The 21,023-nt window shown below is 39.4% G+C and overlaps 1 protein-coding gene across 1 annotated transcript in view; it reads left to right on the top strand.

Annotated features, from left to right (window-relative positions):
• Nucleotides 1–21,023, top strand: part of LOC148442288 (transmembrane channel-like protein 1) — a 152,256-nt gene that overhangs the window by 56,322 nt on the left and 74,911 nt on the right. The window contains exons 3-8 of the mRNA XM_088464078.1: nt 4,116–4,142; nt 6,258–6,519; nt 15,736–15,870; nt 17,391–17,481; nt 19,366–19,447; nt 20,558–20,664. Of these exons, the coding sequence (XP_088320204.1) occupies nt 4,116–4,142; nt 6,258–6,519; nt 15,736–15,870; nt 17,391–17,481; nt 19,366–19,447; nt 20,558–20,664 (704 nt within the window). The remainder of the gene's footprint in view (nt 1–4,115; nt 4,143–6,257; nt 6,520–15,735; nt 15,871–17,390; nt 17,482–19,365; nt 19,448–20,557; nt 20,665–21,023) is intronic.

Consider the following 21,023-nt stretch of genomic DNA (forward strand, 5'->3'; position numbering starts at 1 on the left):
CTGCTGGGGTCCCAGACCAAGTCTCACTAATTTTTCCTAAAATGAACGATTTTGGAAAAAATCAGACTTGCTCTGGAGATGCAAGGAAAAAAACCTCCTGGCACTCAAAATTAAAAAAAAAAACCTGCACCTGATTCAGTAACAAAACCCCCTGCACCTGATTTAATAGCAAAAATCCCGCAGGAAAAACCTTGCAGGTGTGGGATATTTGCTATTCTTGCCCCCAATTGAATTGTATTGTATATGTATTTTACTTCTTATGTTCAGTGCACAGATGCATCCTACTCTACATGAGCTCCTTTGTCTCTTGCCAAGCCCACACAGGCAACTTTTTGTTGCATCCAGACAGGCAACTTTTTGCTGTACTTACGGCTGGCAAATACAGAAGTTTAATACCCCTTTTACACTGGAGCTAAAACCCGGGTTTTTGAAGGGTTAACCCGGGCAGCTCTCTGGTGTAAAAGGGCAGAGGGTTGGATCGCCGGGTCGAGTGACCCGGCAATCCAACCCAGGTAACTAGCAGGGTTTAACACGGGCGTAGCCCGTGAAACCCTGCTATGGGAACAGCGCACTCCGGGTCACGATGACCTGGACTGCGCTGCTAGCCGGACCATTGGTCCGGCTTCAGTGGCGCTTGGAGATGACGTCATCTCCAAGCGTACACTTTCACTCCGCAAAAGCCAGGTCTATGCAGACCCGACTGCGGTGTGAGCGGCGCTGACTCGGGAATATCCCGAGTCAGCGCCGGCAAAATTCTGGGTCTGATCCGGATAGGAACTTTGTTCCAACTCCGGGTCAGACCCGGAATTTAGGTGGAAAAGGGGTATAATACTCTATCCATTTCTCTGTCATCCTGCATGTGCTGCCCACATGTACAGCAATGAAATATACAAAAAGCAAGTGAAACTAAGGAGCTAATGTGCAAATTTAGTTACAAACTGGCATGATGGACTGTATGTAAACACTGTTTTTTTCTATGACAGAAGTCACTGGTAATCAGATTAAACAGTATCAGTACTCCGCTAAAGTTACAAGTTGATACAAAATTAATAGTAGCTTCCATAGTTAAGATAAGAGCTTCTCAAATCCATCCTCGGAACACACTAACAATCCAGTTGTTACAGATGTATTAATTAGAAACTGACACATTTTAAAAGATCCTAGGTGGTTTTAATTATTTCACATGTGATTCTGGGGGAGATGTATCAGGCCTTAGAGAGAAATAAAGTGAAGAAAGCTAAAGTACCAACCAATCAGCTTCTAAAAGTCAAGCACAGCCTGTAAAGTGACAGCTCGGAGCTGATTGATTGGTACTTTAGCTATATCCATAGCTCTCTCCCCAAGCTTTGATGTGCGTACATCTCCCCCAAAGTAGCAAGCTAACTGTCATTTTACAGGCTGTATTTGAAAAAAGACAGGAGCTGATTGGTTGGTACTTTATCTCTCTCCGTGGCTTGATACATCACCCCCCCAGTGAGGAGACCTAGAAAACATGCAGTGTTAGTGTATCCCGAGGACCAGATTTGTAAAGCACTGTCCTAGATAAAATGATTTAACTGATCTCTTCCCATTTCTGGACCTAGTTAGTTATAAGAAATAAGAATTAAAATTTATAGAAAAAAAGGCTCTAAATAGTTCATCTTAATTAATTGAAAAATAATGTTACCTATTACTTGTCACAACTAATCAAGTTATTACAGAGTTTGGTAAAATAGATTTTATTTTCTTTATACTGTACGATTGAACATGTATAACATTTAAAGGGTTTCTTACCTATAATGTTAGTGACTACAATAGCACTCTCTTATCTGATGTCCACCTAGAACACTGTCTCAAGCTGCATGAGGTTGTCTGCTCTTTGGAACTTTTGGCAGCCTCTGTGCAATTGATCAGTGTGTATCAGGCTCATATCTGTCTTCACAGAGATCCTGTAACGGTTCATATTAGCAGGAAAGATGGGATAGCTCCTATGGCTAGACAGTGTGCTGACTTCAATGCAAGACACCTGTTGTCTGCGAACTGTATGTTTGTCAGAGTTTTTAAACAGCAAGTTCACATGTCCACATCACAATTACATTAAGGTATGTAATGCTCTCAAAATCAGTTCACTTAAAACTACATTAATCGGGTCTTTGGGAATCCAGTGTAAACCATGATTTCTTTGTATTGATGATGTCATGTTTAGTACTATTAAAGCAATTCATTATTCATCTTTGCATGCCATTTTGTAATAAATATAGTTTATGTGGGCCACAATTCACTATTGGGTTTAAATAAAAAGTTATTTATTTTTATTAACAAAATTCTGTTGTTCATTTCACATTGTCTACAAAGTTAACAAAGGAAACTTTTTACCCTTTTGACCTTAGCATTGCAATTCTAAGTGATAAACTAAACATTCATGAAAACTTAATGAGATGGGAAATTAGTCCATTCTCATATTTCAACAAGTGACATTACACCACTGTCCTCTCATTGGAAGATAAACCTCTTCTGTAAGACGTTTATTCTAAAACCTTTTTTTATTTATTTATTCAAAAAGTAACTAGCTGAGGACACTTGCCAGAAGCACAGACATAATGCCCAAACACCAAAAACTTGTGGCCTCTGAAAATGACGGTAATATTATACTCATATTGTTACTTTTTGTGTAATTTGAACTTTAATGCCTGTGTAAATCTTCAATGTATATTCTCAAAGATCACAATTTATTTAGAGAATATAACATGCATTAATTTTTTATCCAACTTATTCACTCCTAAGAGTGTGCTTTTAATGCTTTTTTACTACTCTTTAAACAAAATGTAATTAAAATGCTTTAAACTTTCTTGTGCACAATTTTTGATTAATTTCTTAATGTACATTTCTGCATTTAATATATTTGTATTGCTTTCATGTTCTCTTTGTGATTTAACAATACATATTAACCTAGCAGTATTTTTGATAAAAATGTCAATGACACATAAGGCATGTATCACACTATACAAACAATTTATATGAATGGAATCCCAATAGGTTAAAAAATGTATAGATTTGAAATAGTTCCTTGATAGCATAATAACAGATTTCATTTTTAAACATGAGTTTATATTCATGCATGTTATACGCTATGGAACTGGACCTACAAATTGTAATGCAGTTTACATTAAATAAAATGTATTAATATCTAAAACAGTGGTTTGAACATCCATTAGTAATTGTATAAAGGTTAAGCTGATATATATATATATATATATATATATATGTGTATATATATACCATAGCATGAATGTTGATTTACTATGTACATGCTATACATGTGTCATACTGTAATGGGCTGATTTTTTGACATGTTGTGAGAAATTGTGAAATGTGCCTGCCCTTACTTGATAAATGTTTTAGCTCACCACTTTCTTCACCGCTGTCTTAGCCAGAAAGCCATCCCATTTCAAATTCAGTTATTTTGGTTGAGTTTAAAGGAACATTAATTGACAAACAGTGCTTTATAAGTAAAACAAATGTACTTTCATGTCTGGTTTATGCTTGCTCAATAAAAATAAGGCTTAGTAAGCAAAAAATCCTTACCATACTTAACCACTGGGGGCACTGTACTACTTCAGTTGATATCTGATATTTAAATCAACATACACTAAGTAATGATATCAAACTATACCCATGTACAGATAAATAAGGTATTTTATGAATAATAATTTTTGGCTATCTATTTTATAACGTATGTATTTATATTAAAAGTGATAATAACCATATAGCAAATAAGTTATAGATCCATTGATAACACTATACTGCTATTGCATTGTGGGATTTTACTCGCATGTTATACTGTATATATTTTTTATGCAATGGTTTTGTTTGCTTTAGGATTTAAACAATTCATTTTAAAATTCATAAAAAAATAAATATACAAAGAAGTCATGTGTGTGTACACTACTGTAGTATATTTAAGTTATGAAAATTACTATATATATATTATATATATATATATATATATATATATATATATATGCTTTGTTTAAATCATATAAGGCAAGCTATAACATCCTGATACATTGGTTCAAATACAATAATCAATGATGTATTACACAATAACTAATATATACATTTGTTTTTACCCACAGTACAAATTGAAGTTGGAGAAAATGCAGGTAAGACACACCTCCGTAGGATTTACTTTACATGATGTATATAATACACACATGACAAACCGTAGCAAGAGAAAAATATTGCATTTAGCTGTAATGTTGCACTAAATCAAAGTAATCAATTACCTTTTATTTGTATAGTGGAGGTTAGACATATAAGCACATGCCTGATTGGTTATATATGGTTTAGTGCAAATGTAAACCTAAATGCAATAATAATAAGTAGCCCAAAATGTGACAAATGCAGTAACATTAATATGGATAAGATGTCCATCTTATTAAATATACAAACATTGTCTACTTAATCAGAAGACAAAGGAGGGTTCTAAAGGAATATCCTAAACAAAGCTTTCTGTAGCGTGCTTCTGATCCAAGACACTCCTAGAAATAAACCCTTTCAAATACACTATTATTAAAAAAGAATTCTTACCTTAGTTTGATGAAAGTACTAGGAATATTTTATAGTGTTAGTATCTCTTTAAATATTTTCAAATATTAAAAGCATATGATTATGAACGATTATTATTCTACTTTACGCATTAAATATTTGTGTTTCAAATGCTTCTAGTGACCTCTGAATTATCCCTGTATACAATTATGTATATTTTTAGCAAACTTTGGAGGCAGCCAGCAAATAAATTTCATAAATAAGTTTTGCAGAAATATCCTTCAAGTGTTTGTCTCTATGTCACATTATTAATGGCAATAGCATCAAACTCACATAAACAAACTGGGCTTGATAAATCATTCTCTTTACTTAACATCAGAAATAAAAACCTGCAAGAGCTACAAGTTATGTTCAACTATTCTGTTTGAAAATGCAGAACTTTGAATATATATCAGAAATCACATTTCCCTAAATAATATAATAATCTTCTCATTTTCACCATGCTCTTTAACAGTCAAAGCTAAAAAAAAATGCTTTATCATTTAATAATTAAAAAAATATTTTTGGAAAATATATCATAAACACATTTGTATAATATTAACATAAAATAACTTTGTCATTAAATTTTTAGCAAGAAACATTAAGCAGAACAAATATGATGCATTTAGTGTAAAATATATAAGGCGTATATGAAACATAAATGAATTTCATGTATGTATACAAACTTTTTTTGATGTACAAAATTATTAAAAATATTGTAGTAAATGACCTGCAGGCTATATAAGGTGTATATAGAACATACATTCATTCTGTGTTTAGATTTAGGTTCCATTCCCAAGAAATTTTATTATGGTATGCAAATATTCCAAAATACGGAATATTTCGCTATCCAATATACCCCTGGTCCCAAGCATTTTGGATATGGGAGACAACTTGTATTTGTAACAAATCATTTTATGTTGCTTTATTATGACTGTTTTTGTGAACTGTAATCACATACCAATGAAAAGTCTGGGGACTGCTTCTGTCTTTAGACCCATCAACAGTTTTCTATGTTGACATGGAGTATCGAAATGAATGGTGTGCACTGCTGGGACAATACTATTATTATGCACACTAATAAATGTGTTGCATTTTTTTTGTAAACATTTTAAAAATACTTCCCAAGCCATAATTCACCACTTGAAATAATTTAAAATCTCTTTTCTTGATTCATTGAAGTCCATGTGGAAATTCTCCTGTCATTTTAATTCTATGGAAGATGCAACTGCTTACTATGAGCATGACTGATATGAAGTGCCCAAGAATGCTATTAGTCATTCAACCAATCAGAAGCATTTTCTCACACTAGTATATTCTGATTGGATAGCAGCCAAAGGAAGTCCAAGTTAATGTGGGTTGTTCAGTGGCAGCTGGTTATGGTGTACATTTGTATCATTTTTTTTTATAATTTGGGATTTTCTCCTATTGAATTACAAAGTAGAATAATTTTCATTAGATTACTATGAAGAAATAAATTAAATTGTAAAGTACAATGGGATATGCTGACACTGTATAAGTAAAAGTTGATAAATAAGAATGAAAACAGAAGATTTCAGTTTATATTAAAATCGTGAACAATTTGTTTCATAGAATGGGGCCTATTTATTGATCTATTTGGTCTGGAAATTCATGTGACAGGAGCAGTGGCATTTATTACCCCCTTTAAAATTGTCTTTTTTATTCTAAAGGGGAAAATGATGACTCTGAGGGTGAGGAAAATAATCCTCCGAAACGTCGAGAAAAAAATTGGAGAGTACCAGATATGAAGCCTTGGTTGGCAGAAATTGATGATGGGAATAAAAATGCCACAAATGCAGAGGAAAATGAGAATGAGGAAAGCCCTACTTCTGGCAAGAGAGGTAGAAAGGGAAGGAAAGGACCACGACCAGCCAAAGGAAAAGCAAAGGAAAATGCCAAGAAGAAGGACAAGAAGAAGAAGGACGGTGATGGGTAACTTTAGTTTTGACATACTAGAGTTATTATAATTGTATCATGAGCAATGCACCCTTTCCTGTAGATTATCATGACTAGAGATAAGCAGGTCCGCTTCTCCGAGAACCAAACCCACCCGAACATAGGAGGATCCGAGTAAGATCCGAGTCCGGCTCAGATTTTCCCACCTAATTCGGAATCCAAAATGAGGCAAAACATCATCATCCTGCTGTTGGATGGGCGGGGGGTTTGGATTCTTTAAAGGTCCCGATGATCGGCGCCATTTTCACTCCAGCTATGGAGTGTGTACAGAACAGACGTGCTCTGTGCTGCTCTGACTGAGCATGTGTTCTCTACTTCTGATGGGTGCAGTGTTGGCAGGCTGAGGCTGCTGTCACCTTGTCATTCAAGGGGCTGGGGCTGCAGTACCATGAAGGGGCTGGGGCTGCAGTACATAAAGGGCTGCTGCTGTGTTGTCCATATAGGGGCTGGGGCTGCAGTACATAAAGGGGGCTGCAGTACATAAAAGGGTGCTGCTGTGTAGTCCTGTCCATCAAGGGGCTAGGGCTGCAGTACATAAAGAGGAACTGCTGTGTTGTCCATAAAGTGGCTGGGGCTGCAGTACATAAAGGGGGTTTACAGTACATAAAGGGGTGCTGCTGTGTTGTCTGTCCATCAAGGGGCAGGGGCTGCAGTACCATCAAGGGGCTGGGGCTGCAGTATATGAAGGGGTGCTGCTGTGTTGTCCATCAAGGAGCTAGGTCTGCAGCACATAAAGGGGGGCTGCTGTATTGTCCATAAAGAGGCTGGGGATGCAGTACATAAAAGGGGGCTGCAGTACATAAAGGGGTGCTGCTGTGTTGTCCTGTCCATCAAGGGCTAGGGCTGCAGTACATAAAGGGGTGCTATGTAGTCCAGGGGTGCTCTTCCTCAGTTTTAAAAAAAGAAAAGTTAAATAAAATTATCATTCTACAAAAAAAGAACCTTTTTTAGATTTTTTTGTGTGTGCTAGCTATGCTATTATTGTTCGGTGACACTGTCGGCCAGACTGCAGTTTATCATCCACATATTGTGACACTATAAATCATAGCGCAGTGTCTTATTCTTATTCATAAAAAATCTTGTGACACTGTAAGTGGTAGAAAAGTGTGTTATTCTTTTCTTATTCATAAAAATATTGTGACACTGTAGGCAATTGAAGTGGCACATGATGCAGCAATGGCTCCTCCTTCAATTTCTCCAGCAAGTGCGGTTGCCAGGAAAAAACTAAACCATTAACAAATGGTTGAGGACTATTTTAATGATAGCGTCCAAATAGTCATGTCAGACAATCCGTTTCACTACTGGCAGGAAAAAAAGGCAATTTGGAGGTCCTTGCACAAACCGGCTTTGCTTTACTTGAGCTGCCCACCCTCCAGTGTGTACTCAGAAAGAGTTTCCAGCACAGCCGAGAACCTTGTCAGCGATCGGCGTAAGAGGCTACTTCCTCAAAATGTGCAAAAGATGATGTTCATCAAAGTTAACTACAAATTTCACGGGGAAGACCTTTACTGCCAATTACATCCAAAAATTACAGAGACACCTGTGGCTGTAATGGTGGATTCCAGCGGGAACGAATTAATATTGTGTGAAGATGATGTACACACAGATGAGGGTGAGGAATCGGATGTTGATGGCGACAACATCCTGCCTCTGTAAATCCAGTTTGTGTATGGAGAGATCATTGCCAGCAATGTCAGCTGCCCATTGGTAGCTTGTGTAGTGGGGGCCCAAACAAACTAATTGCTTCAGCCACAATTGGCAGTCCCTGTTGCTGAAGTGATTGGTTTGTTAAACTGTACATGTCCTGTTTACTATATACAACATAAGGGTGGGTGGAAGGACCCAAGGACAATTCCATCTTGTACCTCTATTCTTTGCATTATGTGCTGTTTGGGGCATTGCTGCCTGACATTTTTAATTTTATAGTTTATTAAATTGCCATCCTGTCTGCCACTGCAGTTCCACTCTGTGCCATGATGGAGGCTGAACTGCCACATGTTAGTGCCACCCACTGCTGTCGCTTAGCTTATTCAGCCAGCTAGCTTGATGCAACCTTTTGGCCTAAACTGGACGAAATCAATATTATGAGCTGGTGGTCAAAATTGCTATATGATATGTGTATTTTAGATATGTGTGTTTTAGATATGTTAAGTGTCTGTGTCTATTAAATATGTATTTTTATTTAGAGAAGCCTTGTTGAATTGATCATGAGTTAAGTGATACAGAATGTAGTATACTATTTTAGACATAAAATCCACATATAAGTGCAATCCATTTTTTGAGTTTTTTTTATTTGTAGTTAAATCGAGCCAGCTGGTACTGGCTAACTGGATTAGCAGCATATAGGGCCTAATTCAGACCCGCTCGTGAGCGCTGAGTGGTCGCAAGCGGGTCGATGGTGCCCTAATGCGCATGCGCATGATGGAGGGAGCTCCATCGTGCGCATGCGCGAGACCCGCATAGCGACAGCCATGCTGTCGCTATGGGTCTCACACCAAAGGGGGCGTGCTGTCGATGGTGAGTGACAGCACGCCCCTTTGGAGGGCGTGCCGGGGGCGTTGCTGCCCAGACGGAGGCGTTCCCATGGGAATGCCTACCGTCTGGGTCCGGCCCCACTGACATCACTAGTGATGTCAGTGGGAGTGCTTTTGGCTCTGATAGAGCCAAAAGCACTCCTGGGCTTGCGGCAGCGAGACCCTACCGCAGGGTGTCGTCGCAAGCCCGATGGTCGCGATGGTCTTGACCATCGTGACCATCTTTTTGGCCGCTCGCATAAGCTGTGGGTGGTCACCCACAGTTATGCGAGCGGCCAGGAGGCCGCTCCATTTTTAGGTAGGAGAGCCCTGATTCAGAGCGAGCGCTCTTTCAGAGCGTCCGGCTCTGAATCAGGCCCATAGTGTGAAAATAATAATCTCTTTTAACAAATATATAAGCACAAGGATAAATAGCTGTCAGGTAACTGACATTCTATAGATATATCAATATCAAAATACTGAATTCAAATTATTTCATACACGTTAATAGAACTCCAAGGTGATCTAAATATTTTTGTAATTGTAAATTCCTTATTTAAAGCCCCACAAATTTGTTAGCTGTATTATAACCCTTTTGAAACTGACTAAAAAAAAGCTTGCAAAATCAAAAACTTTACAATTCTTAAGTGAACCACAAATTTTGATATCAGAAATTCAAATGGACCACACCCTATGCCAGTGAGAGGTAGCCTCACATACCTCCAGGGCTGCACACGTAGTCCTCCACACTCCATACATTACATTTCATTTCAAGAATTAAAAACAGCCTCAAATTTACCAAAGCATTCCCACATCACTCATCTCAAAATTCCAGCAAATGCTACAATATGGCACAACAAGCACTCAGATGCCCAATTGTCCTAAAAAACCCTCAGGGGGTCATTCAGACCCGCTCGCGAGCACAGGACGCTCGCAAGTGGGTCGATGGTACCCTACTGCGCATGCGCACGACGGAGGGAGCTCCGTCGTGCGCATGCGCGAGACCCGGCTAGCGACGGGATAGCCGTCGCTCCGGGTCTCACACCAAAGGGGGCGTGCTGTCGATGTTGATTGACAGCACGCCCCCTTTAGTGGGCGTGCCAGGGGCGTGGCTGCCAGACGGAGGCGTTCCCATGGGAACGCCTACCGTCTGAAGCCGGCCTCACTGACATCAGTAGTGATGTCAGTGGGAGTGATTTTGGCTCTGATAGAGCCAAAATCACTCCAGGGCTTGCGGCAGCGCAAGCCCTGGAGCCCTAGCGCAGGGTCTCCGTCGCAAGCCCGATGGTCGCGATGGTCTTGACCATTGCGACCATCATCATGGACGCTCGCTATAGCTGTGGGTGGTCACCCACAGCTATGCGAGCGTCCAAGAGACCGCTCCATTTTCATGTAGGAGGGCCCTGATTCAGAGCGAGCGCTCTGGTCAGAGCGTCCGGCTCTGAATCAGGCCCTCAGTCCACACATGGTCTCCAAAATTCCTCTACATACCACTAAGAGCTTGAATTATATATTATATGTAATTTTGAACAGAACCCATATTCATTTATTATTTTTAAGCACTTAATAAAGGCATTTATTCAGACTTATTGTGACACGATGGAGATTCATGGTAAAAACAATTGCACTTTATTGTACTCAAATCAAAGTAGGAAGAGAGAAATACTATATAAGCATGGTAATATAGGGTGCTTAATGTGCTAGTTATGTAAATGTTTTGATTTTGATACTGATGGAATGTACTTTTGGTTTGGTTTGAAAGCTTTTGGTTGTAAGAAATGTTTATTATAATGGAAGTTATGAATATACGTATGATGGATTTGTTTAAAAAAAGGATTGACCAAAATGTTTTCGCCTTTATATGCCATTTTTATACCATTTAGTTATATAAAGGGACACACAAGGTAAATTAGGAGGAGATAATGTCATTTAGTGGAGATGCAATATATTAGCCCACCCCTATATATTTAAACTAAATTGAATTATGAATTTAATTAAAATAAACAGTAGACACTGTGAATATGTGTGTTTTTAGCACAATTAAATAAATTGGTATTAGTTCATATTTTGTTCAAAACAATTAAGCTGGAAATCCAACGTCAAAGCTCTTCAGTTCTTCTAGTCCTGTATTGACATCTATGCTTCAAACGCTATTAAATTGCAGTTAAAAACACACCTTTTTTGGAGGTTTTTCTTGTAAAACATATACACAGAGGCCTTATATAAGCTTCACATAGCAGTTAAGACATCATTAAGCAGTGTATTGTAAAACAAAAATAATATAAGGCTGCCCAAAGTTATCCTTTATTAAAGATGATATCAACTACCACGTATCTACAAAACTTGAAACGGGCTCTCAAGCCCCACTTCTTTGTCAAAGCCTTACAGCTCTCATCCTAACCCACTGTTCAATGCTCATCACGCACTGTCTCTCCCTTCTGTCACCCCTTTCTGTCTTCTCCTCCCCGTTAGATTGTAAGCTCTCCTGAGCATGGCCCTCCTCCCTCTTGCGTTTCCCTCACTTATCCCATAATCTCCTCTCCACTGCCTACAACAGCACCAAACCCTTAGGTTCTGCCACCCTGCTGCTTATTTAAGTATTGAAAAAAAATGTGTAGTACTGTGATGCTTTAACACAGTGGCAAGATGGTGCCATGCATGTTCAGTATCACTGTTAGTGGCCATCTTGGTAAAGGACTGATGCTTCAGTATAGGAGGATCATGGAGACAGTGCAGTAGCACACTCCATATACCAACACCCCCAATCATTGCAAGCTCTGTTTAGCTACATAAATATAATCTTTTATACAATTATGCAGCAATTACCTGTAATTAAACAAGAGGTTAGACAACAAATAACATTTAAATATTATCAAGTATATTCCATTCCACATTTCTCTAAAAAGAGACCAGTAACTGTACTGTAACTCCTTTTGCTAGTACAGTATATCAGCAGGATTCTTCTAACTTGCTCTATGGATTACAGCAACAGATCCATTCTCTACAAGATCACGGATGAAGTGATGTTCAATCACAATGTGCTTTGATTGTCCATGGTGCTTGGTGCTATAGGACAGATCAACTGTACCTTTGTGCTATAGGACAGATCAATTATACCTTTGTTGAAACACTGTTACAGTTTTCCTAGGATACACTGCGTAAACCCCCAAAACTCAACAGACGAGGTCTTCTGCCACTAACTGCCACCCCATTGTTCCCTTAGAACTAGGTGCGTTTATTGGTAATTAGGCAGCCGCCTGGACATAAACTCGGAGTAGTAGGGGTTTACACAGATCTCCCAGGAGTCCTAGAATAAAACAAGAGCCGATAGCTGACATGCGGCTAATGCAGCGCTGGTGGTATAGATGCGGCTAAAGTAGCACTGGTCGTATAGATGCAGCTACTGTAGCACTGGTGGTATAAATGTGGCTAATGTAGCACTGGTGGTATAAATGTGGCTAATGTAGCACTGGTCGTATAAATGTGGCTAATGTAGCACTGGTGGTATAGATGCGGCAATTGCCGCTGGTGAAATAATGTGCCTGGTACAGTCTGTGGAACTGAAGCTATTTGTAGCTGGTAGAATTGATGTGGCTGGTACAGCCTGTGGAATTGATGCAGCTAATAATTGGTAGAATTGATGTGGCTGGTACAGCCTAAGGAATTGATTAGCCGCGGTGCAGCTACTTCCGCCGGAGGATACGATGCGGTCTGAGGACTGAGGTGCGGCTTGGTTAGCCATGGTGTGGCTACTACCGCTGGATGATATGATGCGGCCTGGTGACCGAGGTGCGGCTTGGTTAGCCGTGATGTGGCTACTGGAGCCGGAGGTTATGATCTGGCCTGATGACTGAGGTGCGGCTTGGTTAGCCGTGGTGTGTCTACTAGAGCCGGGAGGATATTAGCGTTCCCGCTAGGCTGTTTTAGTGGGGCGCTGCACCCTGCCCTCCCTCTGGAGATCAAAAAGCACCCTTGCCTCCTTCAGGAGGGCAAAAAGCACTCTGCCCTCACAGCCTGCGGGTGCCGACTTCATCCGCGGGTCGCAGTGTCCGCGGGTGGGGAAATGTGCAGTGAGCCGGTCACCGCCGGTGAAAAGACGCTGGGCGCATGCGCCCGGTATCTATTCTCCCTGTCAGCAGTGCTTGGGGGCTACCCGGCATGTCTGTAAGTGCCGGGCACGCCCCCAAGAGTGACAAAAAGGTGACGCATCTTATAGACATGCCCCCTTTTCAATGGCCATTCGGTGCGCGCGGAAGTGCCTTCTCTACCTCCGGCACTCAATTAAGACCGCAAGCTACTGGTAGCTCGCGAGCTACAGGTTGCAGGCCAGTGATCTAGCTCTTTGTCAAAGTTTCAATTAAAAGACAAAACTGCTAGGGAATGAGAACTGGGGATATCATTCTGTGCTAGCATTACATTTTAGATCTCACCTTGAACTCTCTCCTGTTAAGAACATGCTGGATATATTCATAGTTTATTCTTAGTTATCAGGTTGCCATCTCTTATTAAAGGTTTATTTTTCAACATCTATATGAATCTAACTGTGTAGAAATCTATAGTTAAGTTGTTAACTTTTTAACTTCTTGGCTTAGAAGATCAATGTCTTATCTATGTGACACTTAATGATCTCCACTTGCACTTCAGTCTCACTGATGTTTATCTAAATGTAAAAATGTTGTCAAAGACATGTGATTAAGGACTTTATGCTATGAGGGGATTGGACTTAATGATGGTAAATGATGCAAAAAGTCCAGCTCCGCCCCCACCAGCGGCATCCCCTCTTTGTGTTTCTCCAAGATGGGGTACATAAAATGTCAGTAAGTATGTATTAGTGTTATTAGAGTATTGAGCTTATGGTAAAGCCTGATTATCTTAAACATATACTGATATATGGTTGATTTTTATGATGGTTTTCTTATTTGTTGATTTCTGTGTTTCTTTGTGATACATGCATTTGTATTTATTTAATTTTAATAAATTGAGTGTTTTGATATTTGCCAAATTCTATGCAGCACTGTTTTCTGGTTTTAGAGTAGTTTATATATCATGTCACTCAAACCAACACACAACTCAAAATATCACTCAGACTTTGTGCACATGCTCTATATATGCCCCTCAGGCAACCCTACATGCCCCTATGTACCATTCAAGCCTCCACACATGCCACTCAGTAGCTGTTCTAGTAAACATTAGTAAAAATAGATACTTAGTTTGGAGCCTGCCGATGAAGGAGGTTGAACATGTAGTGCATAATTTCCTGCATTCCCCACTTATACAATTGGATGTACTATGCGACCTCCCTGCATTGTGCATAGAAGATCACGTAACATAGAAGCTGTCTGCTTATGCTCTGCTATTTTATATAGTAGCAGAGAACAAGTCAGAATGGGACACTGAGTACCTGTTGCTCACCACTATTCTAAATTTTAGATAATAATATTTGTATGCAAACAGGTTAATCCACAAAATAGTAATGTGCTTTTGCATTAATCAGTGACAGATTAAAATATGAGTATTTCAGTAGGCTTCTTAAGTTGCAGTTGTCTACTTGATAGCATTTAGTTTTCGCTGGTGCCGGGTGGTTCCTGTTGAAAGAGGACTTCGGTCTTCCTGTTTCTCCAGGGAGGCTTCATGTCTTGTTCCAAAACGGCCACCATGGTCACTACTGAGCATGTGCAGGGGCCATCTTGTTTTTACTGTGTAGAATAACATGGTGGGCTTAGCTCCTATGAGAGACCTGGTTAACACCTGCATATAAAGCTGTTCTAGATCCCTGCACCTCTACCCACAAGAATCATACACCCACTGGCTGGTGAGCTGTATAGAACCCTGCTCTGCTCCAGCTCCATTCCATTACCAGTGTACATGTAACAGTGAGTATGGCTGTACCTGCTACATAACTCTGCAATATCAACACCTGCACACACATCATTTCCAACAATTCCATGACATAGGGTTATATTCATCAAAGTTCAATTTTGCATTCGATTTTATGTTCAATTTAGCTCACCTGAAATTTAATCAAATCAAATGTAGATATCACTGTCCAAATCCCACATTTGCAAAAATTTGATTTTGTAAGCCGAATGAGATGTAGTTTGATTTTGACTAGTGATTTCTTGTTCGTTTTGGATGCCCATGTCAAAATTGAACATACAATCAGACGCAAAATCAAACACAAAATCTCCTAAATAATAGATCTGATTCATGCTTGTTGTGTGTTATGTGTATGAAAGTGCCCCCCTAAATGCATATCCAACATCGGGATTTTCTGAGCTGATCCTGGTTGTGAATATTTGGGGGAAAGAAGACGTAGTGTTCTCCCAGCACCAGGCTCAGTGAGCGATTCCTGGTTTTGGAAATACGGGGGACAAAATGAGTAGGGATCCCCTGTATTTTCCAAAACCAACACTGGACTCTTTCTAGCAGAGGTGTAATGCCACAGCCGTGGGACACATTCACCGGGTCCCCCGGCCAAAGCATACATCATCCCTTGCCAGTCAGCCTAGGCGGGGATCCCTACTATTTAAAGTAATACGTGAATAAAAGCTCTGTGTTCAGATTTGTCTAGTCATTATAGGACTGATATTGCTCATTCAATTTAAGTTGTTCAGCTTGTATATATAGATCCTGTAGATCACATTACTGAATGCAGGAATGTACGTCTATATCATTGCAGGTCTGACTCTGAAGAAGATGCCATAACAGAAGAGGAATTAGACAAATTAAAGGAAGCAGTAGAGGAAAAAAAGAAACTGATTGCAACTATAAGGAACAAACCTTGGAAGATGAAACAAAAGTTGGAAGTCCTAAAGTAAGACCCTACTAGTTAATTATTTGGCAGTAACTTTATTAAAATACATATTTTTTTTTTATACAATTCGGTGCTGCTGTAGAGTTAAAAGCAAATTGGCCATAATTGCTCTCATATCGCTTGCACGGAACTAAATGCATATGCATATATTTGTCTGTATTCAGAGTTGTATGCATCTGCTAGCAGACCACCCCTGTCCATAAACTGTACATTAGGTTTGATAACCATCATCATCGGCATTATCATTTGGGGCAAAAAATACATTTGTAACAGGCATGATTACGCTTCCGGACATGCCCTCAGTGAACCCTGCTTACGTGAGTACACCCCTATACTACCCAGTTTTGCCCCTTCAGTCGCAAGTGGAGATGCAAGTGAATTGCATGCAATTCTGTATTATATGTACTTGCATACATATGCTTGGTTTTGAAACAGGGCTGAAATCGCTCTAGATACAGTCCACAAGGTGGTGTAAGTTCAGTGCTGCATCAGCCCCTTTATGTGCAGTTTTGAAAATGTAAGCGTTTCAATATCCAAGCTCTCATCAACAGGGCCGTAGAGAGCGCTGCCGGGCCTCGGTAAAGAGGGGGCATGGCCTAATCGCGGGAGGTGTGGCCACCCCCCCTTGAAGAAGGAAAAAAAAACATTATTGCAGCGCCGCGTGCCAGGGAGGGGGCACTGTGAACCCCTCAGCCTGACGCAAAGCCAGAGGGGCCGCGATCAGTGTGATCGCTCTCCCCCTCAGGCAGAGGAGATTGCTGTGGCTGCTGCGAGGGAGGGAGGCGGGAGGAAGGGAGGGGGGGTGGCGCTGGACCCGGGTCCCCGCCGGGCCCCTCTGGAAGCCCGGGCCCAGGTAAAGTGTACCTGCTCCCCCCCCCTCTCGGCACCCCTGCTCATCAAGTAAACCTGCATACTCAATAATCAGGCATAGCCTCTCATCTGTGAGAGAAAGGCCTGATCAGTTACTTTGTTTAGTTGTTTTTTTCACCCTAGATATGATGTCAGCTGAGGATAAAAGATTATAGGAAAGTAAATAATATTACCATTACACTAGACAAAGTATTATGGGGCAAACATACTGTATCACAAAATATGATGGGGGGCCACATAAATTAATAAAAAAAAAACAATTGATTAAAGGCAGCACTGTAGCTGTCTCTCTACTTTCTCTATTGATGCAAATGTATCTATTGTCTGTTAGGCTATTGAATAAAGTTTTCTATAAGATAAAGTTATGTTGAAAGAAATGAGATATAACAAAGTGTAAAGGCCTAATTAATGTCAAACATTTCTATGAGATTTTATGAGATTCTACACATACACTTTTTTTAATTTAATTAACCTATAAATAAATATACAAAACAAATACCTGTTGTAAAAAGTAATTTACCATACAATATACTGTACATGTATATATTTCTTTAAAATTAAGTCAAAATATTTTGAAAACCTTCTTTACAATGAAGTCTAAGGATTTGCTGGCTATTTCTGTAACATAAAATAATATTTCAAAATTGTAGGGACGCTCAGGAATTTGTCGAAAAATTTGAAGGAGCACTTGGCAAAGGGAAAGGAAAAAAGCTGTATGCATATAAAGTAATGATGCTTAAAGTAAGTGTATTTTGATTTTCAATGTATTTTAATTTGTAAAATCTATTTTAAATTGTAAATACAATATTTAAAGCTGTTGCTTAAATATTTAGGTAAATCACAGATGTAACAATTTGCATATTTTGCTTCAAATAAAAACATCCTCCTGACTTGAAGAATCAAAACCAGAAATAACTAAATTCCAGAAGTAACATTAAGCATGTAATAGTTAAATGGTTCTTAAAGAATGTTGACCATTCGGCAACCCTGTGTTACATTACAATGAACATTTCCACAGGGCTCTTGACTATTCCAACCATATTTTCAATGCAGTCCTGAGCTGTGGCTTTAGATTTCCAATCCAGTGTCATCACTGGTGTCAGCTTGCAGAAGCCGCAATGACTTCAGGTTCAGAGAATCTTTCTAGTAATGAAAATTTAAATAAATAAATTATATATTTTACTAACTTGCAGTGCAACACACACACTGTATTATGGACCTCATTCAGAGCCGCTCGCTATTTGCGGTCGTTCGTTCAAAAAAAAGGGGTGGCTATTCAAATGAACCGTTCGCTCTTTGCGGTCTGTTCACGCCTCTATGTCTGAACGAGCGAGCAAAACTTGCGGTCGAAATTTTGAAAAATACGCCCCCTTGCCGCTCGCACCATACGTCATGTCCGCTATTTATTTGATTAATCGAGTACATCGAACAGCGTATGAACTGCTCGCTATTCTTGTGGTTGATTTTTCCTACCACTATATTGCGAGCAGTTCTAACTATAAAACAACCAGGTGACATGGTCGATGACGCTGCCGTATTAATTATGCACACCCTTAAAACGCCCGTTTTGACCTTTAAACACGCCTGCGTTCTGAATTCCACTCCCTGTTTTCAAACACCTTCCCCTGTTACCACCCACATACGCCTCCTCATGTCATTCAAAATAGCAGGCATTCGCTATATAGCGAACAAATTATTTTCGGCCGCATTGACTGGTTTGCGCATGCGTATTAAAAACCGTACGCATGCGCAGATGTGCGAACATCGCTCGGAATGAACGAGCGGCCGCTTACGAGCGGCTCTGAATCAGGCCCTATGTCCCCAGGATCTACTGAGAAGTTACAGTGATATAAAAATAAAATACAAATATTAATTTAAATACAGAAATAAAGGGAAATGCGAGTTAGACCCTTTAAAATGCTCCTAAACATAAGTATATGTACTGTACTATAAAATTAAATACTAGCTCTGCCTCCCCCTTTCTTTCTCTTGCCAATGCCAACAATTTCTCCTCACCGCTTCTGTCTCTCTGTGGGGTCTATGTACTAAGCTTTGGAGACAGAAAAAGTGGATGGAGATATAAGTAACAACCAATCAGCTCCTAACTATCATTTTTTAAACACAGCCTGTAGTGACAGTTAGGAGCAGATTGGTTGGTCCTTTATCTCCATCCACTTTATCTCTCTCCAAGGCTTAGTACATAGACCCCAGAGGTAGCTGCACCCTTTCTCTCTCCTTTTTATCAGCAGTCGATTGTTATTAAATAGACACCTAAATGTACAAGGTAATAGGTGAAAACATTTTAGGAGAAACTTTAGTTACACAGTAGCTGCCAATGGCAGCTCATATTACACATCTATCTGCTAGTTACGGTAGGCTAATTCTGCTCACACTTCCACAGGCTGCGAGCAGAATCAGATTCTGTGACTTAAAATGCAGAATCTGTAACGGCAACTTCTGGGCTTAATTCAGTCTGCCTCTTAGTGTGACTGCTTTGACTATATAAACCATAATAAGGTAAGGGCATATATATTTCCAAATACTAAAGCTGTAACTATCATAAAGAGTACTGTCCAAAATATGTCAAAAAGTACAGTTTTGCTAAAATGCACCTTTTTCTACTAGAAATGGATGAAATTTCAGAGGGATTTTGAGAATTTCAAAACTGCCTGTATACCATGGGAAATGAAAATTAAAGAAATTGAAAGTAAGTGAGCTTCCTATGCTTCAACCTGATTAGTTAAAAATACAACTATATGAAATTAATATCATATGCATCTAGAAAGGCAAACATACACATAAATAGAATAGCAATCATTTAATATTTTCATTAAAAATATGTAATCACAAACACGTATTTTAAAATGGAATAAACCCTTTTCGTAGACATTTAGGGGTCTATTCATTACAACTTAATGTTCATTTTCACCTGCTTTTCTAGAAATTATGTTTTGGGGCCACTCATCACAAAGGTAATACAGGAGATATAACAGATATCTCCTTCTTACCTTTCTCTCAAAATCTGGCCCGCTGTCCCCATACACTAGTATGGGTACTTAAATTCATCAAGCTCCGAAAATATAATATTTTTGGAGCTTGACTGCTACAAAAATCAGATGGCGTTTGTTTCCCTTTAAATTCCCTCCGCCCCTGTCTGACTTCTTCCGTCGGACACTGGCGCTTGTGCAGTGCTATGTTTCACAGCTCCGTTGGAACAATAATGAATGGATGTGACCACTTAAGCTTCAAACTCTCAATGGGACAAAGTCTCGTTCTCATCCCCCAAGCCCCAGCTTCCTACCTGTCTTTGGGCTTGATTCAATTAGCCACGAGTTGCATGTTAATGCCAGCAATGGCACCTCATCCCATTCCCCTCAGCCTGTTCTCGTCCCAGATTTTTGTTCACAGCTATTAGCAAGTCCGCCTTAAGTGTGGCATATACCGCACTTACTTGTAAGGACTCACTGGGCAAGTCTGTTTGAAGCGACCCCTTTCAATGCGGTATGCAGTCAGTGACAGTAAACATTGCTTTCATTCATTTTCATTTTACACGTGATTAATATAAAGCTAAAACACTTTTAATTGTAGCTGTTTAACTTTCACCCATACTGTCTTATTATGTGCTTGAAAGCCAATTCGAGTGTGTTATTCTTAAGCAAACAAATGAACTAAAAACTATACTACTAATTAAATAACTTTCTGATTAACTGCTAACTTTATATCATAGAATATACTGTATTGAAATAGAGAATACACCTTACAATTGTAATGAAAATAATTGCAACTTAACTACAGCTAAGCCAATTTCTATCCCCAGGTCACTTTGGCTCTTCAGTTGCCTCTTATTTTATTTTTCTTCGTTGGATGTATGGAATCAATATGATACTCTTTGGACTGACATTTGGCCTAGTCATGGTGCCTGAGGTAAAGCAGTAAACCAGCTAATCTAGATTTGGAATAATTATACAGTATGTCATCATGTAATGAGTTTCAGATTACCCTTGACGTGAAATATGAATCATCATTCGGTAATGTTTAAAAATAGGGAGTCTACAATACTGAAAGCTCAGCAAGCTCTATATAAATCAAATGTATATTTAGAAGAAATATATTAATATTTATATACCGGATATACTCGAGTATAAGCCAAGTTTTTCAGCACAAAAAATGTGCTGAAAAAGTACCCCCTCGGCTTATACTCGAGTCAAGTGTAGCGCTGACCGGACGGAGTTCGGTCAGCGCTACACACTGCCAAACACACAGCCGCCGGAGCCGGCAGCTGC

This window comes from Taudactylus pleione, unplaced genomic scaffold (assembly GCF_031769625.1).
Source record: "Taudactylus pleione unplaced genomic scaffold, aTauple2 ptg001573l, whole genome shotgun sequence".
Taxonomy (NCBI): Eukaryota; Metazoa; Chordata; class Amphibia; order Anura; family Myobatrachidae; genus Taudactylus; species Taudactylus pleione.